Below are 23,460 nucleotides of genomic sequence, written 5' to 3' on the forward strand. Positions count from 1 at the left end.
CAATCCCAATCTCGGGTTCTAGTCCTGTCATAGACAGTGCAAGAAAAATAGAAATAGAATGGATAAAGGTCTAAAAATATTTTATGCATTGATCAGTAAGACATGCACCAGATTCTCAGAGATTTTAGTGATGGACACCAATTCCATATTGCCCAATATGGGTATCAATTCAGTAGCCTAATTTGTTATTTTACTTGATTTATTTGACCATTTTAAACACAGTACAACCACACGTGGATACAGTACAATGCCACTAAAATCGTCGACATAAAAAAGTTTTGTGACCCATTGTGACCCTCTTGAATGGTAATGGTCCATATAGGTCTAGCTGTTTATTTGGAAAGCAAGTTCAAGTTCAGATTTTAATGGACAATATCCTAAATGATTGACATTAGCCTTGAATTTGTTTTGCACAGAAGAATCTCTTGACCCTCCTACCATTATATCCAATGGAAGAATAGTGATGCATGATGGGTATGATGGTCTACAGTGCCTCTCCGCGTACAAGACACTGAAAAAGGCCAGGATAACGGGTGTTATTTATAATCGCTATAATAAATCACGTTATCTGATAGCCTGACAGGTGTGCGTTCAAGTGTCAGTGTTGCAAATGTTTTAATTTCTATTCTGGCCACGTGAGGGCGTCATTGATTTAATAAAAAAGAACATGCGCGCAGACAGGGCTGAATTGAATAGGCCTCTGCATTGAGTTGGCCTACACACGTTGGATGGGCTTTTTCATTTTCTCATACATCTGTCCATAAATAATAGACTGTTTCCATGGCAAAATGTAGCCCATCACAGCAACTGAATAAATTATAATTGGGATTCCAATGGCAATGCCATTGACGCACCCCATACTTTGCCACAGTGCACGAGTAAAAAGTGGGCGGGGTGTGTTTAAATATCTGTCCCGGTTTAAATCAAGCACCACTTGATCGACTGTCCGAAAGAAGGAGAGATCCACAGCGTACTTCACAGCGTTCATGCGCGCTCTGTGCGTAAAGTCTGGATTTTGGCTTCCACAGAAAATAGTTGTGGCAATTCTGTTATAACTCATTATGTTTATTTTGTTGGACTCAACAAAACATGATAGACTTTAAAGATTAATTTAGGGAAATTCTTCGTTTTATGCACTCCTTTCAATAAAAAAAGGACAAGAAATGAACAGCAGGGATGGTGACAGTCCCGTGCCAAAACAGGCGCACCGGGGACAAAGACAGCCCAAGGCGCAAAACGTTTTCAGCATGAAGAAGAACCGAACCCCATCGAGTGTGCAAACCAAAGATGCCCCAGGCTCATCCAGGTCAACCGGGACTATACGGCGCATCGTGGGCAAAGGGAATGAAATTAAATCGGAGAAAGGGACGTGTACAGGAAATGGCGTGCCATGCGTTACCGAGTGCCAAAATAATCAAATCACACTTAGGAAACTATCTGATGCCAGAAATGCTTCGGGGGATTTGAGCAAGGACTCAGATTGCGTCTCGGGGAAGCTATCATCATCCGACAGCAGTTCTGAAATGTCTGACTGCACGGAGGGATTTCGGACTGCATCAGAGGAAAACCAACTTTCTGCGGACACTCTGTCTCCAAGCAGCGAGACTGGATCAAGTGTTCGAGACGGAGATGCAAATAGTGACAGGTTGAGTGGGAATGCTCTAAACAGTGTTTCCGATATGAGTACTGGAGGCAACCCATTCACACGGATAGGCATATCACATGACAATTCCATCATGCATTCTGGTAGGGGTGGAAACTATCCCTGGACATCTCCTGGATGTGGAGGGTCTCTTCTTCCTTCGCTGAATGTCAGTGTAGCATCCCTGTCTTATTCAGAACTGACCGGGGAGCTCGTGGACGAGACGCACGAGGATCTTGTCAGAGAAAACGACGACTTGAGATCAGAAAATGAGTATTTGAAAGTAAGACGATTCACTTAATTGTCATGTCCCGTAAAAACGAGGCCTTTTATTATTTAACACATTTCCTCAAGTCTTGATCCCCCCTTATCATAAAGAAAATAAGTTGAATATCGACTGATTTGAATAGAGTTTAATACTGAAGTGGACTATTGAAACAACAACGCAGGCACGCTCGTGACATTAGTTGTTTCAGGGTAAGAGGGCCAGACTTTCCTTAGCAGAGCCGATTAAATACTTTATGTAATTGGCCGTGTCAACCATAATTACTTACACGTGACTGCAGGAGCAGCACGCTCACGCAAGGAGCATCAAAAGTCAATATCCACAGTGGGTGTGTATCCCAACCTGGGTTGTTCAAGGTTGGGGTAAAGCAAAACAAAAAGTATAACCCTACAAATTGATCTGGTACTGGTACTCCCGGAATCTTGCTTTTTAAAACTGCATCGTTTGAAAGGGCATTCCTCTACACTCGTTGTATTCGCTGCATGTGACAAATACAATTAGATTTGATACACACACACAAACATTAGGCGCTTGACTAAGAAAAAACCGAATTCAACAGTTCCACCTTTAGAACTGACACTTGGTTGTGCATAACTCGCCTAATAAAGCCTAATAAAGTCGCCTGATGATGATGGCGATACTGTTGTTGATGATGATGCTGCTAATGCTGATTGAGATTATGTCTTTGGTGTCATGTCCAGGATGAGATGGAGGAGCTGCGCTGTGAGATGCTGGAGATGCGGGATCTGTTCCTGGAGGATGAGGTGTATCAGCTGCAGGAGCTGCGGCTGCAGCTGGAGCAGGCCAATAAGATGTGTCGCATCCTGCAGTACCGCCTCCGAAAGGCTGAGCGACGCAGCCTCAGGGTGGCCCAGACAGGCCAAGTGGACGGGGAACTAGTCCGCTCCCTGGAACACGACGTCAAGGTGAAGCATCTGTCTCTGTCTGTGTGTGTGTGTGTGTGTCTGTGTGTGTGTGTGTGTGTGTGTGTGTGTGTGTGAGTGGCTTCAGTTCAGCTAAACCTAGGTTATGGCAAAGTGGGGTGTGTAGAAATACACCCAACAGTTGAAGATCATTTACTAGGTTTCTACACAATTTTGAAACACTAAAAAGCTATTTGGAGAACCGCAAAAATAAACAAAAATGTCCCACAGACATTATCACCGCAATATTAGGTTTATATTAGGTTTAAAGGTCTGTGGAATGGCGTGTACAATGTACTACTCAACCTCATCATACATAGGCAACATTGACTCATTTAGCCTACTTGTGGAACAGAGCATACAAATGCAACATGAAATAGATGCATAATACACGCTACCAAGGCCGAATTCAAATACCGATATCAATGTGAAAGTAATCCGAGCTAAAAAAAAATATAAAGAAGCTGACTGCGGATGCAAACTATGCCAGATAAATCCTAAACACGCATTTAAATAACAGGTATACATCAAAGGAATTACTTAGTCCTACAATCGACAAGGATGCATAAAGACAAACTCAATCAAGGAATGAAGAAAAATGTGATACATCTTTTGGGCAGAGTTGAGTATCCTACAATGCTTATATGAAAATCATAACTGGCACGCAGATCTTTAGAAATTGTAGGATCAATTGTAAATTGTCACGCTAATGAAAAAGGTTGCAGACCCCTTGTCATAGGCTAAATGAAGTCACCCTTGTGGAACCACGCATACAGTTTACTATGACAGCAGTGTCACTGTCTCTGGCACTTCCAACCAACATGTTGTAATCTGGGTGCTCATTCTATACAAATAAACAGCTCTACATCCACACTATAGCTGAATAACTTATCAATATTCAATTATGTTTTTCCAGCAAGATTGATCTGTTAGAATATCTCATTTTAATTCAGGAAGATGGACAAGCAAGACTGATAGAGTGAGAGGTGGAAACGCATTATACCAGAGGCAGGTAGGACTACACCAGGAAGTTAAAAAGGTTATCCCAACTAATCATTCATTATCTGCATTATCTCAATTATCATTCTGTCACTGTATGACAATGCAGATTTGTTAACCTACAATTGTTATTGTCTTCGAAGCCAAAAATGTATTTTGGGGAAACGCTCTAAATAGCAAGTTGAAACCAAATGAAACCAAAATTACAAATGAAACCAAAATTACATTAGCCTACTGGGCGAATAAATGGAAATACAATTAGGTTTACAGTTATCACAACCTATATTTTAATAGCAATAAAACAGCTTTTGGTTTCGATTGGTCACCAAAAAGGAGGGCTCCCCACCTCCCAATTCCCAATTAAATGAACCCCTGGCTATCAGATTACAACAAGGTTTGCAAGGCCAAGCTACATTTTTTTCTCTGCTGCTACAGAAGGCTATATCGAACTGCTAATACAAGACTGTTAAAGGCACAGTGCACTGCTTTTGTGAAAAAGGTTTATTCATATTTTTTTTGCCCGATTTTTCAGGGGGTGCTGCACCACCCCCAGCACTCCTTCGTTCTCGCAGCTATGTGTGCATGTGGAGTGCTGCAGCACCCCCAGCACTCCTTCGTTCTCACAGCTATGTGTGCATGTGGAGTGCTCACTCAAAGCAACTTTTGATTTTCAGGCATCTTTCTCCTTTAAGGATTGTACCGTAATCCCTCCATCTCTTGCTATGTTGCACAATATTATCAGTGGGGTCGAGTGAGTCATTAGTATTCCAGTCAATGTAAAAACTCAGTTGAAAAGCCCCTTGAATGGCTGTACCAAATACCACTCTACTGTGTCATGAGTCCAAAACATTTTAGAGCAACTGTACTGCTCACATCCTATGACTTAGTTTTATAAGTGCACATTAAACTGTAATTACAGTATTTGACAATGTTATGGCTCGTAATTACAGTATTTAACAATGTTATGGCTCAGCCAAATCCTGTCAGATGGGCTTCAAAATATTTGGAGTAGGTATTTTAATGAATCCTTGTGTGTGCAGCTTTTGTTTGTGTTTATTTGTTGTGGTGGAAGTTGTTAACTTGTGTGACAGAGACATTAAATCAAGCACATAACAAAATAGTGCGTTGTTTGGATGACCCAACTGTTGAGTTGCAGGTAGAGTCACTTAGTTGGGTTGTTAAAAAAAAAAACATATCAGAAGACTATAGGCGTGGCTTAGTAGGGACGTGGCTTTCAGATAGCTATTTTTTGGGCACCTGTGATGAGATGAGGGCGCTGAGGAGAGCGCGTGTCTTGACGGTTCCTGCTCGACTTTCCTTTTTAAGGCTATTTTTGCATCAATTATTTGTTTGTTTGGTCAGAATGTTCGTGCAATAGTTTTCTACGACTGAGAACACGTCTGGATCATGAATTGGAAGCTACAAACTTATCTCTCAGCTAGACTCCTAGCTAGGCTTAAAAGACGGCCTACACAGCCTCTTCTACCTAGTATCCTGCTGGCTAATGTCCAATCGCTGGAAAATAAATATTGTGAACTCCGAGTAAGGCTGCAATTGCAGCGGGACATCAGGGAATCCTGTGTCTTTGCTTTTAGTGAGATGTGGCTTACGGACAATACCCTCGACTCTGCTAATCAACCAGATGGCTTCTCCATATTCCGAATGGATCAAATGGCAGCTTCTGGTAATAGTCGGGGGGGAGGGGTACGTTTCCTCATAAGCAATTACTGGTGTACTGAAGTTGAACACATTGTGAGCTCCTGTTCAACCAACCTGGAGTTTCCTGATGCTAAAATGCCAACCACACTATATGCAGAGGGCATTCATGTGTGTTTTTATCACAGCTCTGTACATACCGCCACAAACAAACACCAAGGCGGCACTCAATGAACTTTACAAGGTCATTAGCCAGCAAGAATCCTCTCACCCGGAAGCAGTCTTAATGGTCACGGGTGACTTTTAACCAAGCCTGTCTAAAACAAATGTTCCCAAAATATCAATAACATGTATCCTGCCCCACAAGAGGATCCAGCGTGCTTGAACATGTATACACAAACATCCGTGACGCATACAAAGCCATCCCCTGCCCCCACTTCAGCCAATCAGATCATGTCTCTCTGTTTCTACTCCACAACTACAAGCAGCAAGACAAGAGGAAGCCACCAACACAGAGAAAAGTGAGGCGCTGTTGACAATGCTGATTGAGAGGATGTCTTTGGTGTCATGTCCAGGATGAGATGGAGGAGCTGCGCTGTGAGATGCTGGAGGATTGTTTTGAGAATACTGATTGGAATATGTTGAAAGATTCACCCACTCAGGACTCATCCATCAACATTGAGGAACACTGAGTGTACAAAACATTAAGAAAACCTTCCTAAAATTGAGTTGAAAACGCACAAAAGAGTGAATGCTCACAAAGCCTCCGGCCCAGATGATATCCCTGGTCACGTCCTCAGAGAGTGTGCTGACCAGCTGGTGGGCGTCTTCTCGGACATCTTCAACCTGTCCCAGGCTGTAGTCCCCATATGCTTTAAGGAGACCACGATCATCCCAGTGCCGAAGAAAAACAAAGTGACATGCCCAAATGACTAGCGTCCTGTAACGCTAACCTCGGTCATGATGAAGTGCTTCGAGAGGCTGGACATGGCCCACATCAAGGCCAGCATGCCAGGCACACTGGATCCACTCCAATTTGTCTACCACTCCAACAGATTCACAGAAGATACAATTTCCATTGCTATTCACACATCTGTTCATTGATTACAGTTCAGCATTCAACACCATTGTTTCCTCCAAGCTCAACACCAAGCTCAGAGCCCTGGGTCTCGACACCACCCTCTGCAACTGGATCCTGGACTTACTGAAGGGCAGACCATAGGCTGTGAGGATTGGCAACAACACCTCCTCCACACCGACTCTTAACACAGGGGCCCCCCAGGGGTGTGTCCTCAGTCCTCTACTCCCTGTTCACCCACGACTGTGTGACTTTGCACGATACCAACTCCATCATCCATTTTGCTGACGACACCACGGTTGTAGGCGAGTCAGCCTATAGGGAGAACCTAAGTGAACTGGCATTGTGTCATGACAACAACCTCTCCCTCAATGTCAGCAAAACAATGGAGTGATTGTTGACTTCAAAAAGCAGAGGATGGAACATGCCCCAATCCACATTAACAGGACTGCAGTAGAGAGAGTCACAAGTTAAATTCCTCAGAATTGAGCACTTGTCATGGACCAACAACACCACCACTCTTGTCAAGAGAGCACAAACCTTCTTTTATGTCTATATTAGATTATGGGGATATTATCTAAATGCTTGCAGCAACGTCTATACTTAAACCACTAGATGCTGTTTTCCAGTGTGCGTATGTTAAGGTTGAACACTGACACTTTTTGTAGCTTAAACAAGGCTTACACAAGTGTATGAGTTCCTCACGAGCTTATGCATATCCAAATGTTGGGATAGTTACCACTTTGTTAGAATATGTAAATACACTGACCAAAAATATAAACACAACATGCAACAATTTCTAAGATTTTACTGAGTTACAGTTCATATAAGGAAATAAATCAATTGAAATACATTCATTAGGCCCTAATCTATCAATTTCACATGACTGTGAATACCGATATGCATCTGTTGGTCAAAGATACCTTAAAAAATGGTATCTCTGTGCATTCAAATTGCCATCGTTAAAATGCAATTGTATTTGTTGTCTGTATCTTATGCCTTCCAATACCATACCTCCACCGCCACCATGGGGAACTCTGTTCACAACATTGACATCAGCAAACCGCTCACCAACACGACTTCATACATGCGGTCTGCGGTTGTGATGCCAGTTGGACGTACTGCCAAATTCTCTAAAACGACGTTGGAGGGTGCCTATGGTACAGAAATGAACATTAAATTCTCTGGTAACAGCTCAACATTCCTGAAGTCAACACTCCCTCAAAACTTTAGACATCTGTGGCAAAACTGAGCATTTTAGAGTGGCCTTTTATTGTCGTCCCAGCACAATGTGCACCTGTGTAATGATCATGCTGTTTAATAAGTTTCTTGATATGCCACACCTTTCAGGTGGATGTATTGTGCTGGCAAAGAAGAAATACTCACTAACAGGGATGTAAACAAATTTGTGCACAGAATTTGAGAGAAATAAGCTTTTTGTGCATATGGAAAATTTCTGGGATCTTTTATTTCAGTTCATGAAACATGGGACCAACACTTTACATGTTGCGTTTATATTTTTGTTCAGTGCAATAATGTTATTAATTTTATATTCAAATATATAATGTGCAAAAATATTAAAGGAAATGTTTATTTGTAATTTACAAACTTAACCTGATGAACAGGAATGACATTTACTCTCATTGGTGGGATTACCTGAAAGCCACACCCCTAATAGGCCACACCTTCTGAAAATAACCTATGGATTACATTAAGCAGCTGCTGGGTCAACCCAGCATGAAAGTGAATAAAACACCAACTAATGGTTGAAATAGCCCATGTTTGGATAATCCAAACAACCCAACATCAAATCAAATCAAACTTTATTTGCCACATGCGCAAGAATACAACAAGTGTAGACTTTAGCGTGAAACACTTACTTAAGGAAAATATTTACCAAGCAGACAAAAAGCAGACAAAAAAAGTTATAATAAAAGTAACACAATAAGAATAACAATAACGAGGCTATATACAGGAGGCACCAGTACCGAGTCAGTGTGAAGGTTATATAGAGGGGGCAACGGTACCGAGTCAGTGTGGAGGTTATATACAGGGGGCACCGGTACCGAGTCAGTGTGGAGGCTATATACAGGGGGCACCGGTACCGAGAAAGTGTGGAGTTTATATACAGGGGGCACAGGTACCGAGTCAGTGTGGAGGTTATATACAGGGGGCACCGGTACCGAGTCAGTGTGGAGGTTATTTACAGGGGGCACCAGTACAGAGTCAGTGTGGAGGTTATAGTCAGTGTGGGGCACCAGGGGGCACCAGTACCGAGTCAGTGTGGAGGTTATATACAGGGGGCACCAGTACCGAGTCAGTGTGGAGGTTATATACAGGGGGCACCAGTACCGAGTCAGTGTGGAGGTTATATACAGGGGGCACCAGTACCGAGTCAGTGTGGTGGTTATATACAGGGGGCACCGGTACTGAGTCAGTGTGGAGGTTATATACAGGGGGCACCGGTACCGAGTCAGTGTGGAGGTTATATACAGGGGCACCGGTACCGAGTCAGTGTGGAGGCTATATACAGGGGGCACCGGTACCGAGTCAGTGTGGAGGCTATATACAGGGGGCACCGGTACCGAGTCAGTGTGGAGGCTATATACAGGGGGCACCGGTACTGAGTCAGTGTGGAGGCTATATACAGGGGGCACCGGTACAGGCTAGTTGAGGTAATCTGTACATGTAGGTGGGGGCGAAGTGACTATGCATAGATAACCAACAAACAGCGAGTGTACCAAAGGGATCACCGGGGGGGGGGGTCAATGTAAATTGTCCGGTGGCAATTTGATGAGTTGTTCAGCAGTCTTATTGCTTGGGGGTAGAAGCTGTTGAGGAGCCTTTTGGGCCTAGACTTGGCACGGTACCGCTTGCCGTGCGGTAGCAGAGAAAACAGTCCATAACTTGGGTGACTGGAGTCTCTGACAATTTTATGGGCTCGTATAACATTCCTGGATGGCAGGAAGCTTGGCCCCAGTGATGTACTGGGCCGTTCGCACTACCCTCTGTAGCGCCTTACGGTCAGGTGCTGAGCAGTTGCCATACCAGGCGGTGTTGCAACCGGTCAGGATGCCCTCGATGGTGCAGCTGTAGAACCTTTTGAGGATCTGGGGACCCATGCCAAATCTTTTCAATCTCCTGAAAAGGATTTTTTTTTTTTGTGCCCTCTTCACGACTGTCTTGGTATGTTTGGACCATGATCGTTTGTTGGTGATGTGGACACCAAGGAACTTGAAACTCTCGACCCGCTCCACTACAGCCCCGTCGATGTTAATGGGGGCCTGTTCGGCCCGCCTTTTCCTATAGTCTACGATCATCTCCTTTGTCTTACTCACATTGAGGTCTCTGACCTCCTCCCTATAAGCCGCCTCATCGTTGTCGGTGATCAGGCCTACCACTGTTGTGAGCAAACTTAATGATGGTGTTGGAGTCGTGTTTGGCCACGCAGTCGTGGGTGAACAGGGAGTACAGGAGGGGACTAAGTACACACCCCTGAGGGGCCCCAGTGTTAAGGATCAGCGTGGCAGACATGTTGTTGCCTACTCTTCTTACCACCTGGGTGCGGCCCGTCAGGAAGTCCAGGATCCAGTTGCAGAGGGAGGTGTTTAGTCCCAGAGTCCTTAGCTTAGTGATGAGCTTTGTGGGCACTATGGTGTTGAACACTGAGCTGCAGTCAATGAACAGCATTCTCACATAGGTGTTCCTTTTGTCCAGGTGAGAAAGGGCAGTGTGGAGTGCGACTGAGATTGCGTCATCTGTGGATCTGTTGGGGCGGTAGGTACATAGAATTATGGTCAGATTTGCCAAATCGAGGACGGGGAGAGCTTTGTATGCATTTCTGTCTGTGGAGTAAAGGTGGTCTAGGATTTTTTTCCCCCCTGGTTGCATGCTGGTAAAAATGTGGTAAAATTGATTTAAGTTTGCCTGCATTAAAGTCCCCGGCCACTAGGAGCGCCGCTTCTGGGTGAGCATTTTCTTCTTTGCTTATGGTCTTATAGAGTTGGTTGAGAGCGGTCTTAGTGCCAGCTTCGTTTTGTGGTGGTAAATAGACTGCTACGAATAATACAGATGAGAACTCTCTTGGTAGGTAGTATGATCTACAGCTTATCATAAGGTACTCGGGCGAGCAATACCTCGAGACTTCTTTAATATTAGACATCGCTCACCAGCTGTTATTGACAAAAAGACACACTCCCCCCACCCATGTCTTACCAGAGGTAGCGTCTCTGTTCTACCAGTGCATGAAAAATCCCGCTAGTTCTATATTGTTCCATATCTCCATTCAGCCACATCTCGTGGATGTTACAGTTTTTAATGTCCCGCTGGTAGGATAATCTTAATCGTAGGTCATCAATTTTATTTTCCAATGAATGGAAGGGAGCGGGAGTTTACTCGCTCGCTTCGGATTTTCAGGCCCCTTTTTTGGCGTATTTTCTTCACGCAAAAGGCGTGGATCTCGGCCTGTTCCAGTGAAAGCAGGATATCCCCTACATGCGTGAATATGTAGGGATATTCACGCAACCCAACTGGCTGGGTCAGAATAACCCAGTGTGTGTTCTGTCCAATATTTACCCAATGCTGGGTTACCAAATAACCCATGATCACTCTGAAGACTGTGGGTTGAGTGGGTACTGGGCAGATCACTGTGGAAAGTTTACTGGTATGTGGGCTGATTCCTCTGTTGGAGGTTGCAATGCTGAGTTTATTTGCACAGCTGTGTGTTGTAATAGAATACCAACCAGCCGCATGGCAGTGAATTTGATACCCTTGGCTTCCCCCTTCTTCACTCCTTACATTTTTCAAACACATGGATTTTCTCTTTCTGTGTTTTCCCACCAAGTTTAAAAAGTAGGTATTTTAACAAAAGTATAGTGTCTGTGTTTAATACATTTTCTCGTTGGGAGAATGAATATCTTCCACAATATAATCATTTAGGGGGAAATTCCAACCCGAGTTAAGTGCGTGCAAATGAAACGTAATTCCCTTTTTATGCACTTTTCTCTATATGAGTATTCTGACCTGGAACTTAAAGGGATACTTCAGGATTTTGGCAATAAGGCCCTTTTATCCACTGCCCCAGAGTCAGATGAACTCGTGTATAACATTTTTATGTCTCAGTGTGCAGTTTGAAGGAAGTTGCTAAGTAGCCCTAAAGCAATTGCCAACTAGCGTTAACACAACGGACTGAAAGACCTCCAGGCATTGCGCTAACACTAGTTAGCATTGCCTCACAAAACTACCTCTAACTTCCTTCATACTGGACACAGAGACATAAAAATAGCATCCACGAGTTCATCTGACTCAGGGGAACTGGATAAAAGGGCCTTAAAGCCAAAATCCTGAAGTATTTACATCACTATTCAGACCCTTTGCTGTGAGACTTAAATTGTGCTCAGGTGTATCCTGTTACCATTGATCATCCTTGAGATGTTTCTAAAACTTGATCGGAGTCCAGTAGTGGTAAATTCAATTGATTGGACATGATTTGGAAAGGCACACATCTGTCTATATAATGTCCCACAGTTGACAGAGCAAAAACCAAGACATGAGGTTGAAGGAATTGTTCGTAGAGCTCCAAGACAAGATTGTGTCGAGGCACAGATCTGGGGAAGGGTACCAAAAAATGTCTGCAACAATGAAGGTCCCCAAGAACACAGTGGCCTCAATTATTCTTAAATGGAAGAAGTTTGGAACCACCAAGCCTCTTCCTAGAGCTGGCCTGCCCAACCAAACTGAGCAATTGGGGGAGAAGGGCCTTGGTCAGGGAGGTGACCAAGAACCCAATAGTCACTCTGACAGAACTCCAGAGTTTCTCTGTGGAGATGGGAGAACCTTCTAAAGGACAACCATCTCTGCAGCACTCCACCAATCAGGCCTTTATGGTAGAGTGGCCAGATGGAAGCCATACCTCAGTAAAAGGAACATTAAAGCCCGCTTGGAGTTTGCCTAAAGGCACGTAAAGTCCATGAGAAACAAGATTCTCTGGTCTGATGAAACCAATATTGAACATTTTGGCCTGAATGCCAAGTGTCACATCTGGAGGAAACCTGTCACCATCCCTAAGGTGAAGCATGGTGGTGGCAGCATCATTCTGTGGGGATGTTTTTCAGCGGCAGGTACTGGGAGACTAGTCAGGATTGAGGGAAAGATTAACAGAGCAAAGTACAGAGAGATCCTTGATGAAAACCTTCTCCAGTGCGCTCAGGACCTCAGACTGGGGCGAAGGTTCCAAAAGGACAACACTAAGCACACAGCCAAGACAATGCAGGAGTAGTTTCGGGACAAGTCTCTGAATGTCCTTGAGTGGCCCAGCCAGAGTCTGGACTTGAACCTAATCGAATATATCTGGAGAGACCTGAAAATAGCTGTGCAGCGACACTCCCCATCCAACCTGACAGAGCTTGAGAGGATCTGCAGAAAAGAATGCGAGATATAATGGGAAAAATACCAGTGTGCCAAGCTTGTAGCGTCATACCCAAGAAGAAGACTTTGAGGCTGTAATCACTGCCAAAGGTGCTTCAACAAAGTACTGAGCAATGGATCTGAATACTTATGTAAATATGATATTTACATTTCTAAAAAACAGTTTTTGCTTTGTCATTATGGGGTATTGTCTGTAGATTGATGAGGGAAAAAACTATTAAATAATTTTAGAATAAGGCTATAACGTAACATAATGTGGAAAATGTCAAGGGGTCTGAATATTTTCCGAATGTACTCTATATGTATGTGGACGCAACCTTCAAATTAGTGGATTCGGCTTTTTCAGCCACACCCGTTGCTGACAGTTGTATACAATTGAGCACACAGCCATGCAATCTCCATAGACAAACATTGGCAGTAGAATGGCCTTACTGAAGAGCTCAGTGAATTTCAATATGGCACTGTCATAGGATGCTACTTTTCCAACAAGTCAGTTTGTCAAATTAATGCCCTGCTAGAGCTTACCCGGTCAACTGTAAGTGCTGTAATTGTGAAGTGGAAACAAATAGGAGCAACAACGGCTTAGCTGCTTAGTGATAGGCCACACATGCTTACAGAACGGGACCGCCAAGTGCTGAATTTCATAGCGCATAAAAATTGTCTGTCCTTGGTTGCAACAATCACTATTGAGTTCTAAACTGCCTCTGGAAGCAATGTGAGCACAATAACTGTTCGTTGGGAGCTTCATGAAATGGCTTTCCATGGCCGAGCAGCTGCACACAAGCCATGCGCAATGCCAAGCGTCAGCTGGAGTGGTGTGAAGCTCACTGTCATTGGACCCTGGAGCAATGGAAATGTGTTCTCTGGAGTGATGAATCACGGTTCTCCATCTGACAGTCCGACTGGGGAATCTGGGTTTGGCAGATGCCAGGAACCCGCTACCTGCCCCAATGCATAGTGCAACGGTAAAGTTTGGTGGAGGAGAAATAATGGTCTGGGGCTGTTTATCGGGCTAGGCCCTTTAGTTCCAGTGAAGGGAAATCTTAACGCTACAGCATACAATGACATTCTATACAATTCTATGCTTCCGACTTTGTGGCAGCAGTTTGGGGAAGGTCCTTTCCTGGTTCAGCATGACAATGCCCCCGTTAACAAAGCAAGGTCCATACAGAAATGATTTGTCGAGATTGGTGTGGAAGAACTTGACTGGCCTGCACAGAGCCCTGACCTAAACCCCATCGAACACCTTTGGGATGAATTGGAAAGCAGACTGGGAACCAAGCCTAATTGCCCAACATCAGTGCTCAACCTCACTAATGTTCGTGGCAGAATGAAAACAAGTCCCAGCAGGAATGTTCCAACATCTAGTGGAAAGCCTTCCCAGAAGAGTGGATTCTGTTATAGCAGCAAAGGGGGGGACCAACTCCATATTAATGCCCATGATTTTGGAATGAGATGTTCAATGAGACTTTTGGTCATGTAGTGTAGGTGTCCTTCCTTTCCAGGTGGGAGAGGGCAGTGTAGAGTGCAATAGAGTGTGTCATCTGTGGATCTGTTGGGCCAGTGTGCGAATTGGAGTCCAGGGTGTCTGGGATGATGGTATTGATGTGAGCCATTGCACATGACTTTCAAGGGACTATGTTGGTCTGCTTGAAACATGTAGGTATTACAGACAGGGTCAGGGAGAGGTTGAAAATGTCAGGGAAGACACTTTCAGAGGATGCTCTGATCACGCACCCTGGTAATCTGTCTGGCCTTGCGGCCTTGTGAATGTTAACCTGTTTAAAGGTTTTACTCACATCCGCTACGGGAGTGCAAAATCACACAGTCACCCGGAACAGCTGGTGCGCTCATGCATGGTTCAGTGCTGCTTGCCTTGAAGTAAGCATAGAAGGCATTTAGATCCTCTGGTAGGCTCGACATCGCTTGGCAGCTCGCGGACGGGTTTCCCTCTGTTATAGTTTTCAAGCCCTGCCACATCCGACGGGCGTCAGAACCGGCATAGTAGGATTCTATATTAGTCCTGTATTTAATCTTTGCCTGTTTGATGGCTCGTCGGAGGTGGTAGGGAGATTTCTTATAAGCGTCCGGATTAGTGTCCCTCTCCTTGAAAGCAGCAGCTCTAGACTTTAACTTAGTGCAGATGTTGCCTGTAATCCATGGCTTCTGGTTGAGATGTACACACGGTCACTGTGGGGACGACATCGTCGATGCACTTATTACTGAAGCCGGTGACTGATGTGGTAAACTCCTCAATGTTATCGACTGAATCCATATTCCAGTCTGTGCTAGCAAAACAGTCCTGTAGTTTAGCATCTGCTACATCAGACCACTTCTGTATTGAACACATCACTGGTACTTCCTGTTTGAGTTTTTGATTGTAAGCAGGAATCAGGAGGATAGAGTTATTGTCAGATTTGCAAAAGGGGGGGCCTTTTAGGCGTTTCTGTGTGTGATCACAGGTTGCCCCTCCAGTGATGTTTCATTCACCTTATTACATCAATGACGACATCAATAACTGTGTTGTTGTTCTGAAGGCTAATATCTGAGAAAGGACCTTTTGTTTTCCAATAAAAAATCTACGAAATGAATGCACTACTACGACAATAACGACCGCTAATGAAGGCAGTTATAGTGAGGACAATTACTGTCAGTCATTGCTTTATCAAGTTTTTCTGTTTACAGGTAGCAAAGAGTGTATCCCTCCGCCTACACAATGAGTTGGAGTCAGTGCAGAAGAAGAACTCCCGGCTAGAGTGGGAGAATGAGGCACTGCGGGAGATGCAGCAGGAGCTGGAGGTGGCAAAGCAAGTTCTGCAGGCCGAGATGGAGAAAGCCAGAGAGGTACTACTATTTTTATACACCCTCATCAACTACTACTATCTACCACGCACTGTATTAGTTTAACCCACTGCCCTCAGTGGTATCCTTTTAAACATAACCCCACCATTAACCCACAGTGCTCTGGTCCAGAGTCCTATTTCTTCATATACTAGTATATACACTATAGCTGCCCCATCTCAACCAGATTGGTACTCCCCCATCATCCTGCTGTCACTCTGAAGTGAGGTGACACATGACCCTGACTGGATCCTAGGGCTTTGCCGGGATGAAGAATGAGGACATTGCTAGCAGCTGACTGCTGGGCGGTGGGTGTGGTAGAGGGGTGTGGCATGTAGGAGGCTGAACATGGGGGGCACAGCTGACATTCTTCTCACCAGGCAACCTGGTATCAGGGCATTTCATATTATTCTGTACATAAATCCAAGACACTCCATTTCGTATGATATGTTACGTTTGGTATGATTACATAAGACAGATGGTTACTTAACCTTTTTAGCTAACCCTCAAACTAACAACCCATTTAGCTAACCCTTCCCATTACCCTTTAACCTAACTCGTGAATTTAACACTAACCTTAAGCCTAGCTGACATTAGCGAGCTAGCTAAAGTTAGCCACCTAGCTAGAATTGGTAACATAATATGAATTGTAATTTGTAACATATCATATGAAATGGTTGATGGACATCCACCAACGAATACATACCATACCAAATTTAACATATCATACTAAACGGAGTGTCCTGGATTTATGTACAGAATGATACAAAATTCTATGAGACCAGGTTGCACCAGGGACTAGAGCGAGAGAGAAAGATGGACCAAAATAGAGCAATAGTTCTCTCAAGACTCCCCTCTCCCTCTCCTCTGGTTATTTTAAGCATGGGTAAATCTGGGTCAGAAGGATGTATTACAGCATCAAAATGAGTGGTTTAGGTCCTGGCATGTTGGCATCCTATCACTGAATGTCATCAACTGGTGGCCATGGAGGAGCCCAGGTCTTTTATTATAGTGCAGTGCAGTCAATCTACACGTGCTTTAGTTTAATCCAGGATTCAGTGCTTTGGCATCAGCTCAGCTGCTACTCCCTCTGATCCTGACTAGGAAATCTACTTAGATTACCTAATCTGGGCAGACAAGTACAAGGGAAACTAGTCAACATGGAAGAACTGCTGTTACTGCAAGTTGTCTGTGTGGTTTGCTTCCTTGCTTATGGAACTGAATCCAGAAGGGTAGTATTACTCACATAATATTTATATATAAAATACAGAATCATACAGTACTACTGGCGATTATAGTTTTTTCACTATTCACTGCCTCTGGGTTCGTTCATTTACAGACCAACAGATAGGGTTAGGTTAATGTGCTTATTTATTCGTAATTCCCACTGCAACGCCTCAGTAAGATTATTATTTTTAGTTCTTTTAACCTCTTTGACCCCTGCCTGCCAACAGACAAAGCTGCAGACAGCGACTGACACGGTGACACCAGCCTACATTCATTTCATACTCAGCTCTGTAAACATACCAACTCATACATGAAGTGCTGCACTCTGATGGAACTTTCTAAGAGAGAGAAAAATAGTGAGTTTGTGTACATATGTACTTTGACTCTCTTGGTTTGTGTCTCTTGGACACTGCAGATGCTGTGAGAAAACACTGATTTCCTGTCAGAATGTCTATATGAAGGTCAAAGACAGACAGACAGGAAGGAGCCGGGAGAGGAGAGCTGAAAGAAAGAGGGGTTCATTGTTGGATGACATTTGACAAATATATCTTCTCCTCCGTCATGTTTTCATGGGGTGGTAACGACGCTGTGAATAGTACTGTCGAATCTTCAACATTCTTTGACATTTGTTCTACTCCACAGAGTTCTTTGAAGAGAAAAAATGTCAGATCACCAACCAACAAGACTGAGAAGAAGCTGTCGTCTCAGGTAAAAGTTTAATGTTATTAGCATCTTAAATAGCTTACGACTGCATATCACAAGTTAGGATTCTTTATGTCTGTGTGATTTGACTCCTCAGGATGACAGTGCTGATCTGAAGTGCCAGCTCCACTTCGCCAAGGAGGAATCATCTCTCATGTGCAAGAAGCTGGCCAAGATGGTGTCGGAGAGTGAGGGCATGCGTGAGGAACTGGCAAAGTTCCGCTCAGCCTACGGAGACGTAGACGCTGCTGCCCACTCCTCTGAGGGTGCCACTGCTAAGTCCCCGCACACCAGGGAGGCAGAGGTCAAGGTTCACCTGCGGCTGGTGGAGGAGGAAGCAACGCTCTTGAGCCGCCGTATCGTAGAACTGGAGGTGGAGAACCGTGGCCTCCGGGCGGAGATGAGCGACATGAGGGATAGTGGAAGAGTAGGAGGAGAGGAGGAAGAGGAGTCATTGCAGGAAGGTGTCGGGGAACATGGGAATTTACCACCAGCCCATCTTAGGGATGCAGAGGAAGGTGAAAGGGGTTTGACAATGGAGTACATCCAGTTTGAGGAGGCGGCGAGGGAGAGACAGAGGAGATGCGTGATTAAGTGTTCTCAGGAGGAGGTGATTGAAATACAGCATAGAGACCAATCCCAGAGAGAGAGGGTGGGTCCCCTCAAACAGATCCCTCGAGAGGGGCCTGTAGGTGGGGAACGGGAGCCCCTGGACAACCAGCAGAGTGATACATGCAGAGGCATTGTTGCCAATGCCTTGAATGTGAAAGATCATGAGGCCCTCCTTGCCTTGCGAGATCATGCCTGCCTTGTGACTTCAGCTATCCAACTTCTTGCCTCACCAACCCAAAATGGCCACAGCTCCCCTGCCTTATCTCCCCACCTCCCCCGGGCAAAGTCTTACCCTCAGGGTAAAGCCCAGCCTCTGGCTCTGGACCCACTCATGCAAGGCCACCTGTATGAGGCTCTGGAGCTTTTGAAGGCCATGCTGTTGGCCTTAATTGTGAGGGTGGAGAACCTGGTGACACCAGGAGGACAGTTGAGGGTTGAAGGGGATCCCATCACCATCCCCTCCCTGGCTGATCAGGACACAAAGAACAACACAGAGGTCTTAGCCAAGCATGAAAATGGCGAAGGCCTGTGCACAGTAGTGCTGAAGGAGAAAGTGAAATGGGCAACACACCTGGACAGCTGCATGGACCCCATGATGCAGCTGACCTTAAAGATGCTCTGGGTCCTCCATCAGCACTGTCTAAGGAAGGGATCTGGCCAGGAGGGCAAGGAGGTATGAAAGGAGGGGAATGTAGGGGAACATGAATTGCAACATACTGTAACTGAAATGTTCATAAATCATTTTCTTTCTGCAAGTAATCATGAAAGTGTTACTGTTGGTTTTTGCAGAGCAGAGATCCTACGACCATGTCTATGCTACACGGGCTGCTGCAGTATTTGGGTACAGAGCTGCAGGACTCAGAGGACAGTATAGCAGGACAGGATTCCAAGGCCACATGGGCATCAGACTGGAATGACTTAATCTCCAAGGTAAGCTAATGCTACTGTCACGCTGTGGGCTCAGCCTATGAAGTGACTGTCCAATTACATACATCGATATGACTGTGATATAGTACTTAAAGGGCAATTCCACCACTTTTCAACCTCATATCCTTCATCTCCAGGGAAATATCTTTCTTTTCTTTCTCCCCACGTTTTGATGGACACTTTGTAACTTTAGATGTTTTACTACAAAACATAGAAACCCACCATTTTCACATATGTAGACACGGGTATTGTGCTGGAGATATTGAATATGAGGTTGAAAAGTGGCCCTTTAAGTACATTGTCCCGTAGAATGAGGGATACACCGCTGTTATGTTCGAAGGCAAGGAGGGGATCAGACAGATATCCCGATTCTGAGTAATCATCACAGACTGTAATACCTTCCCATTCCTTGTAATAACTCAGATGGAGTGCAACACTGGTAAGACTAGGGCACAGGGTTATTCAGTCCAGCCAAGTCACCCTATGGACACACAGAGTGAGATGACTGAGGTAAGGAAGTCTTTTGTTCATCTGTCCTGTGTTGTGTTTGGTAGCATGTGATGGGATGTGGTTCAGCAGTAAGCCCAGCTGATGGCTTCTATCTGGCAGGGCTTCTCCCTGGCCTGCCTGCAATCAGTACAGCCATCATAAGATCAATTTTATTTAGGCTAAGCTCTTGTGGGGGCTACTGCCAAACGCAGCACTGCTGGACCGGCATGTGCATTGACGACATCACAAGACTCAGACAGAGACAGAGGGGGAACATGTGTGAGCAAGAAAGTGAGAGCAAGGAAGGAAAATGGAGAAAGAGGGTGAAAGGGAGAAAGAGGGTGAAAGGGAGAAAGAGGGTGAAAGGGAGAAAGAGGGTAAAAGGGTGAAAGGGAGAAAGAGGGTGAAAGGGAGAAAGAGGGTAAAAGGGTGAAAGGGAGAAAGAGGGTGAAAGGGAGAAAGAGGGTAAAAGGGAGAAAGAGGGTGATAAGAAGCAGAGTGTGGGAGAGAAACTTGGAATGAAGTGTGGGTAGAAAAGAAAGCGCCTTGAACTCGTAACTCACTCTACTTCCTGAGCTTGTGGTCTGAGGATAGTTGTCCAAAGACAATAATAGGCTACATTTCGATCGTAAAACCCTCACATTCTGTTTATCCTATGTACGTCTATAAATGTGCAAAATGCTAAACAGGGAAGTGGTTTCTCCCACCACATGTTGAATGATAACTTAAAACAGGTTTCTGGTCTCCATGATTACATTTTAATGTATAGAATGTTATTTTCCTGGCAAACACAATAGCAATTTAAATCAAATAAAAACTATTGCAAATATTTTAGCTGTTGCCAGGAGAAAGACAGAAATACAAGTCAAGGCCCAGTGAGTCTGTGAATTAGGAAGAGCAAACATTTTTTTTTACATGGCTGTTTTCCATGTGTTTCTCTGTTCTTTCCACCATAATCTGCAGAGACTCTTATTTCTTCTCAGACAGGAAATAAGATCAGACCAGAAAGTTCTACATTTGGGTCCAATAAGAAGAACTGGTGCTATCTCAGCCATGAGGCAGCTCAGTTGGACAGAGGGGACCCGTTTAAGACCTGGGACCATCCCATCATGCCCCCGAGCTTCCACAATCTGCACTTGGACCAGTTGTCCCTGGACAGGAGCCACACTGCCCCAGAGAAGACCGTCCTCCGCATCTACTACAGTCCCCTGTCTGCAAGGAGAGTCCATCTGGTTCATCTGAGGCACAGCTCCAACACTGATAGAAATGGTACTACCAGTGTAATCTCCACCAGACTTAGTACGTCCCAAAGCTCTCTCACTCCCCTATGTCTGAGGCTCTCCGCTAACTTGAGCGACGACATGAAGGAGATGACAGCTAGCTTACGACAGGCAGTTCACTCCAGTTCGCCAGAGAGGAGGAAGGGGAGGGTGATCATGAGTGGGGGGTGGACGGTGGATGTGGCCACCTCAGGGACTCAGACCCAGATGCACCCACAGATGGTGAGTGTGGGTATACAGACAGATGGGCCCTACAGTATAGGTGCAGTGAGAGCCTCCCCTTCACGGCTTTCTGCCCGTGCTCAACAGATTTCTACTTCCCTGGAGAGGCTCCCAGGTAGGACAGAAAGGCCCAAGTCTGGCTCCACCTCCCCAAAACTGTATCGCAGACACTCTGCCTCTGCATCTTCCATCTCCCCCTCCTGCTCTTTCCCTTCTTCCACAACTGGTTTCACCACCACCATGTCCAACACCACAACACCCAACTCCTCCACCGCCTCCTCTGCCACCCCAGGCAGCGAGCGTATTTTATGGGGCTTGTCCCATCGTGGTCCAGCTGGGTCGACATGGGCCCGTCCCACCAATCCCAGAGCCGGTCCAGGGCTTGTCCACCATAGTACAATAAACAGTGAGTTGAGCAGTGGTGGAAACACTAAACCCACCAGCAAACCTGCCGGGGCCAACCGGTACGGCCTAGTCACTGAGTTCCTACGCAAAATGAGTGGTCGGGCAGACAAGCCAGCCCCAGCATCAGCATCAGGCGGGGGTCAGAAGGGGAAATGCAGTCCAACTCATAAAACCCTAGAGCGAGGGCCCTCTCGTCCCCCTGCTGCACCAGTACACAGGAACGACAGTGTCACCAGGATTGTGAACCAGAGGTTCATGAAGCAGAGAGAGGAAGCGTGCCGGGGCCATATATGCCCCAGTCAGGCCCACAGTCAGAACCAGGCTGTCAGAAAAGAACCTAGCCTGGAGAGTAACGTGACACTGGAGGTAAGTACAGTAGGCCTGCCCAACACAGGATCCACACACTGAATACATACTGAACTTCACTCATATTAAATTTAGTGGCTAATGTATGTTATTCCACATGACATACTAGTTTGCTTGCTTGGTTTTGAGAAAGGAATAGGCATAAATGATCAAATATACCCAATAAATGAACATGCTATAATAGTCGTTATTTCATTCTCTCTCTCCCTCCGTCTTTCCCTCTCTCAGGATAGGAACTATGAATGTAGCAGTTCCAAGTCCTTGTCCTTCTGCTTCGCCCGATCATCTCGCTCCTCCACCCAACGAAACGCCTTGACCCCGACCAAGCTACAGCGACATAGATACTCCTCTGCTGTAAACGGTGGTGGGGTTGGAGAGCCCAACTCCAACTGTGAATGAGGGGGTGGAGGCAGTAACACATTGACACCACTGGACAGCTGATAAAGATTACGAGGGACATGGTGAATCCAAGGCCTGGAATGTTCCGGAATTCTGCATTCAGCAGTCAGGATGAAGGGACAGGATGGAAGTACTTTAGAAGCCATTATGATAAGGGTTGCAGTTATTTCAGATACATACATGCCTATTATTTGTGCTTGAATTCGTTGTTTTCTTTCAGTTCAGCCCATGGCACTTCATGCTTTTACAATATGCAACAACCTTTCTTGGGTCCACCAAAGCAGTTAAAGTTGTCAGTAGTCATTGATTTTGTATTAGCTTATAGAACTAAATAATATCTTGTATGAATATTGTCAGGATGAATAAACTATACTATGCCATGCTGAACTGTAATTCATGTTGTCCATGCTTGTAGTTCACATACTGTACTGTCGTCCTGTGGCTGTCTGTTAACCCTCTGGGTCAGTTGAGCTCATCTGTCACAAATTCATGACATATAAGAGCAAAGTTGACAGTTCACCTTGAGACCTACCTCGGCCACAGACACGTGGGTCTTAGAATAGGATAGGGTATATGGCCAGCTGTTCATTATGTGTAACATGCAGACAAATTAAGGGGAGACCACACTACGCAGTTGATGAGATCAGATGTCCTGTCACTGTGCAGTCAGTGAAGCCTCACTGTACATCCCTCACTCTCTACCTCCCACTCTGACTTTCCCTCCTGATTTCAACAATGGTTTCCCCAGATCTGCTAATCCAATTGTATAGTGCAGTAAACAAGAGAGTCACTGAGGGCTCCCGAGTGGTGCAGCGGTGTAAGGCACTACATCTCAGTGCTTGAAGTGTCACTACAGACACTCTGGTTCATTTCCAGGCTGTATTACAACCGGCAGTGATTGGGAGTCCCACAGGGCGGCGCACAATTGGCCCAGCGTCGCCTGGGTTTGGCCTGGGTAGGTAACATAAAAGAACAAAAAC

General features: G+C 45.2%; 1 protein-coding gene across 2 annotated transcripts; it reads left to right on the forward strand.

Moving 5' to 3' along the window:
* Positions 1–950: 950 nt before the first annotated feature.
* On the forward strand, positions 951–23,316 carry LOC112221879 (protein SOGA1). Of its 2 annotated transcripts, XM_024384282.2 has the most exons (9): positions 951–1,925; positions 2,630–2,854; positions 15,696–15,854; positions 17,721–17,786; positions 17,878–19,065; positions 19,182–19,322; positions 19,743–19,829; positions 20,792–22,081; positions 22,310–23,315. In XM_024384282.2, the coding sequence occupies exons 1-9, from the start codon at positions 1,164–1,166 to the stop codon at positions 22,478–22,480; spliced, it is 4,089 nt and encodes a 1,362-aa protein (XP_024240050.1). In that variant the 5' UTR covers positions 951–1,163; the 3' UTR covers positions 22,481–23,315. The 2 variants fall into 2 exon arrangements, with proteins under 2 accessions (XP_024240050.1, XP_042159747.1); XM_042303813.1 differs by lacking the exon at positions 19,743–19,829 and having other exon boundaries at positions 22,310–23,316.
* The last annotated feature ends 144 nt before the right edge of the window (positions 23,317–23,460 follow it).

This window comes from Oncorhynchus tshawytscha, linkage group LG22, assembly GCF_018296145.1.
Source record: "Oncorhynchus tshawytscha isolate Ot180627B linkage group LG22, Otsh_v2.0, whole genome shotgun sequence".
Taxonomy (NCBI): domain Eukaryota; kingdom Metazoa; phylum Chordata; class Actinopteri; order Salmoniformes; family Salmonidae; genus Oncorhynchus; species Oncorhynchus tshawytscha.

Coding starts and splice junctions, on each gene's coding strand:
- LOC112221879 (XM_024384282.2), top strand. CDS start 1,164: ATGAACAGCAGGGATGGTGACAGTCCCGTGCCAAAACAGGCGCACCGG. Junction 19,066..19,181: donor CTGGCCAGGAGGGCAAGGAG/GTATGAAAGGAG, acceptor TGGTTTTTGCAG/AGCAGAGATCCTACGACCAT. Junction 19,323..19,742: donor GGAATGACTTAATCTCCAAG/GTAAGCTAATGC, acceptor GTAATAACTCAG/ATGGAGTGCAACACTGGTAA.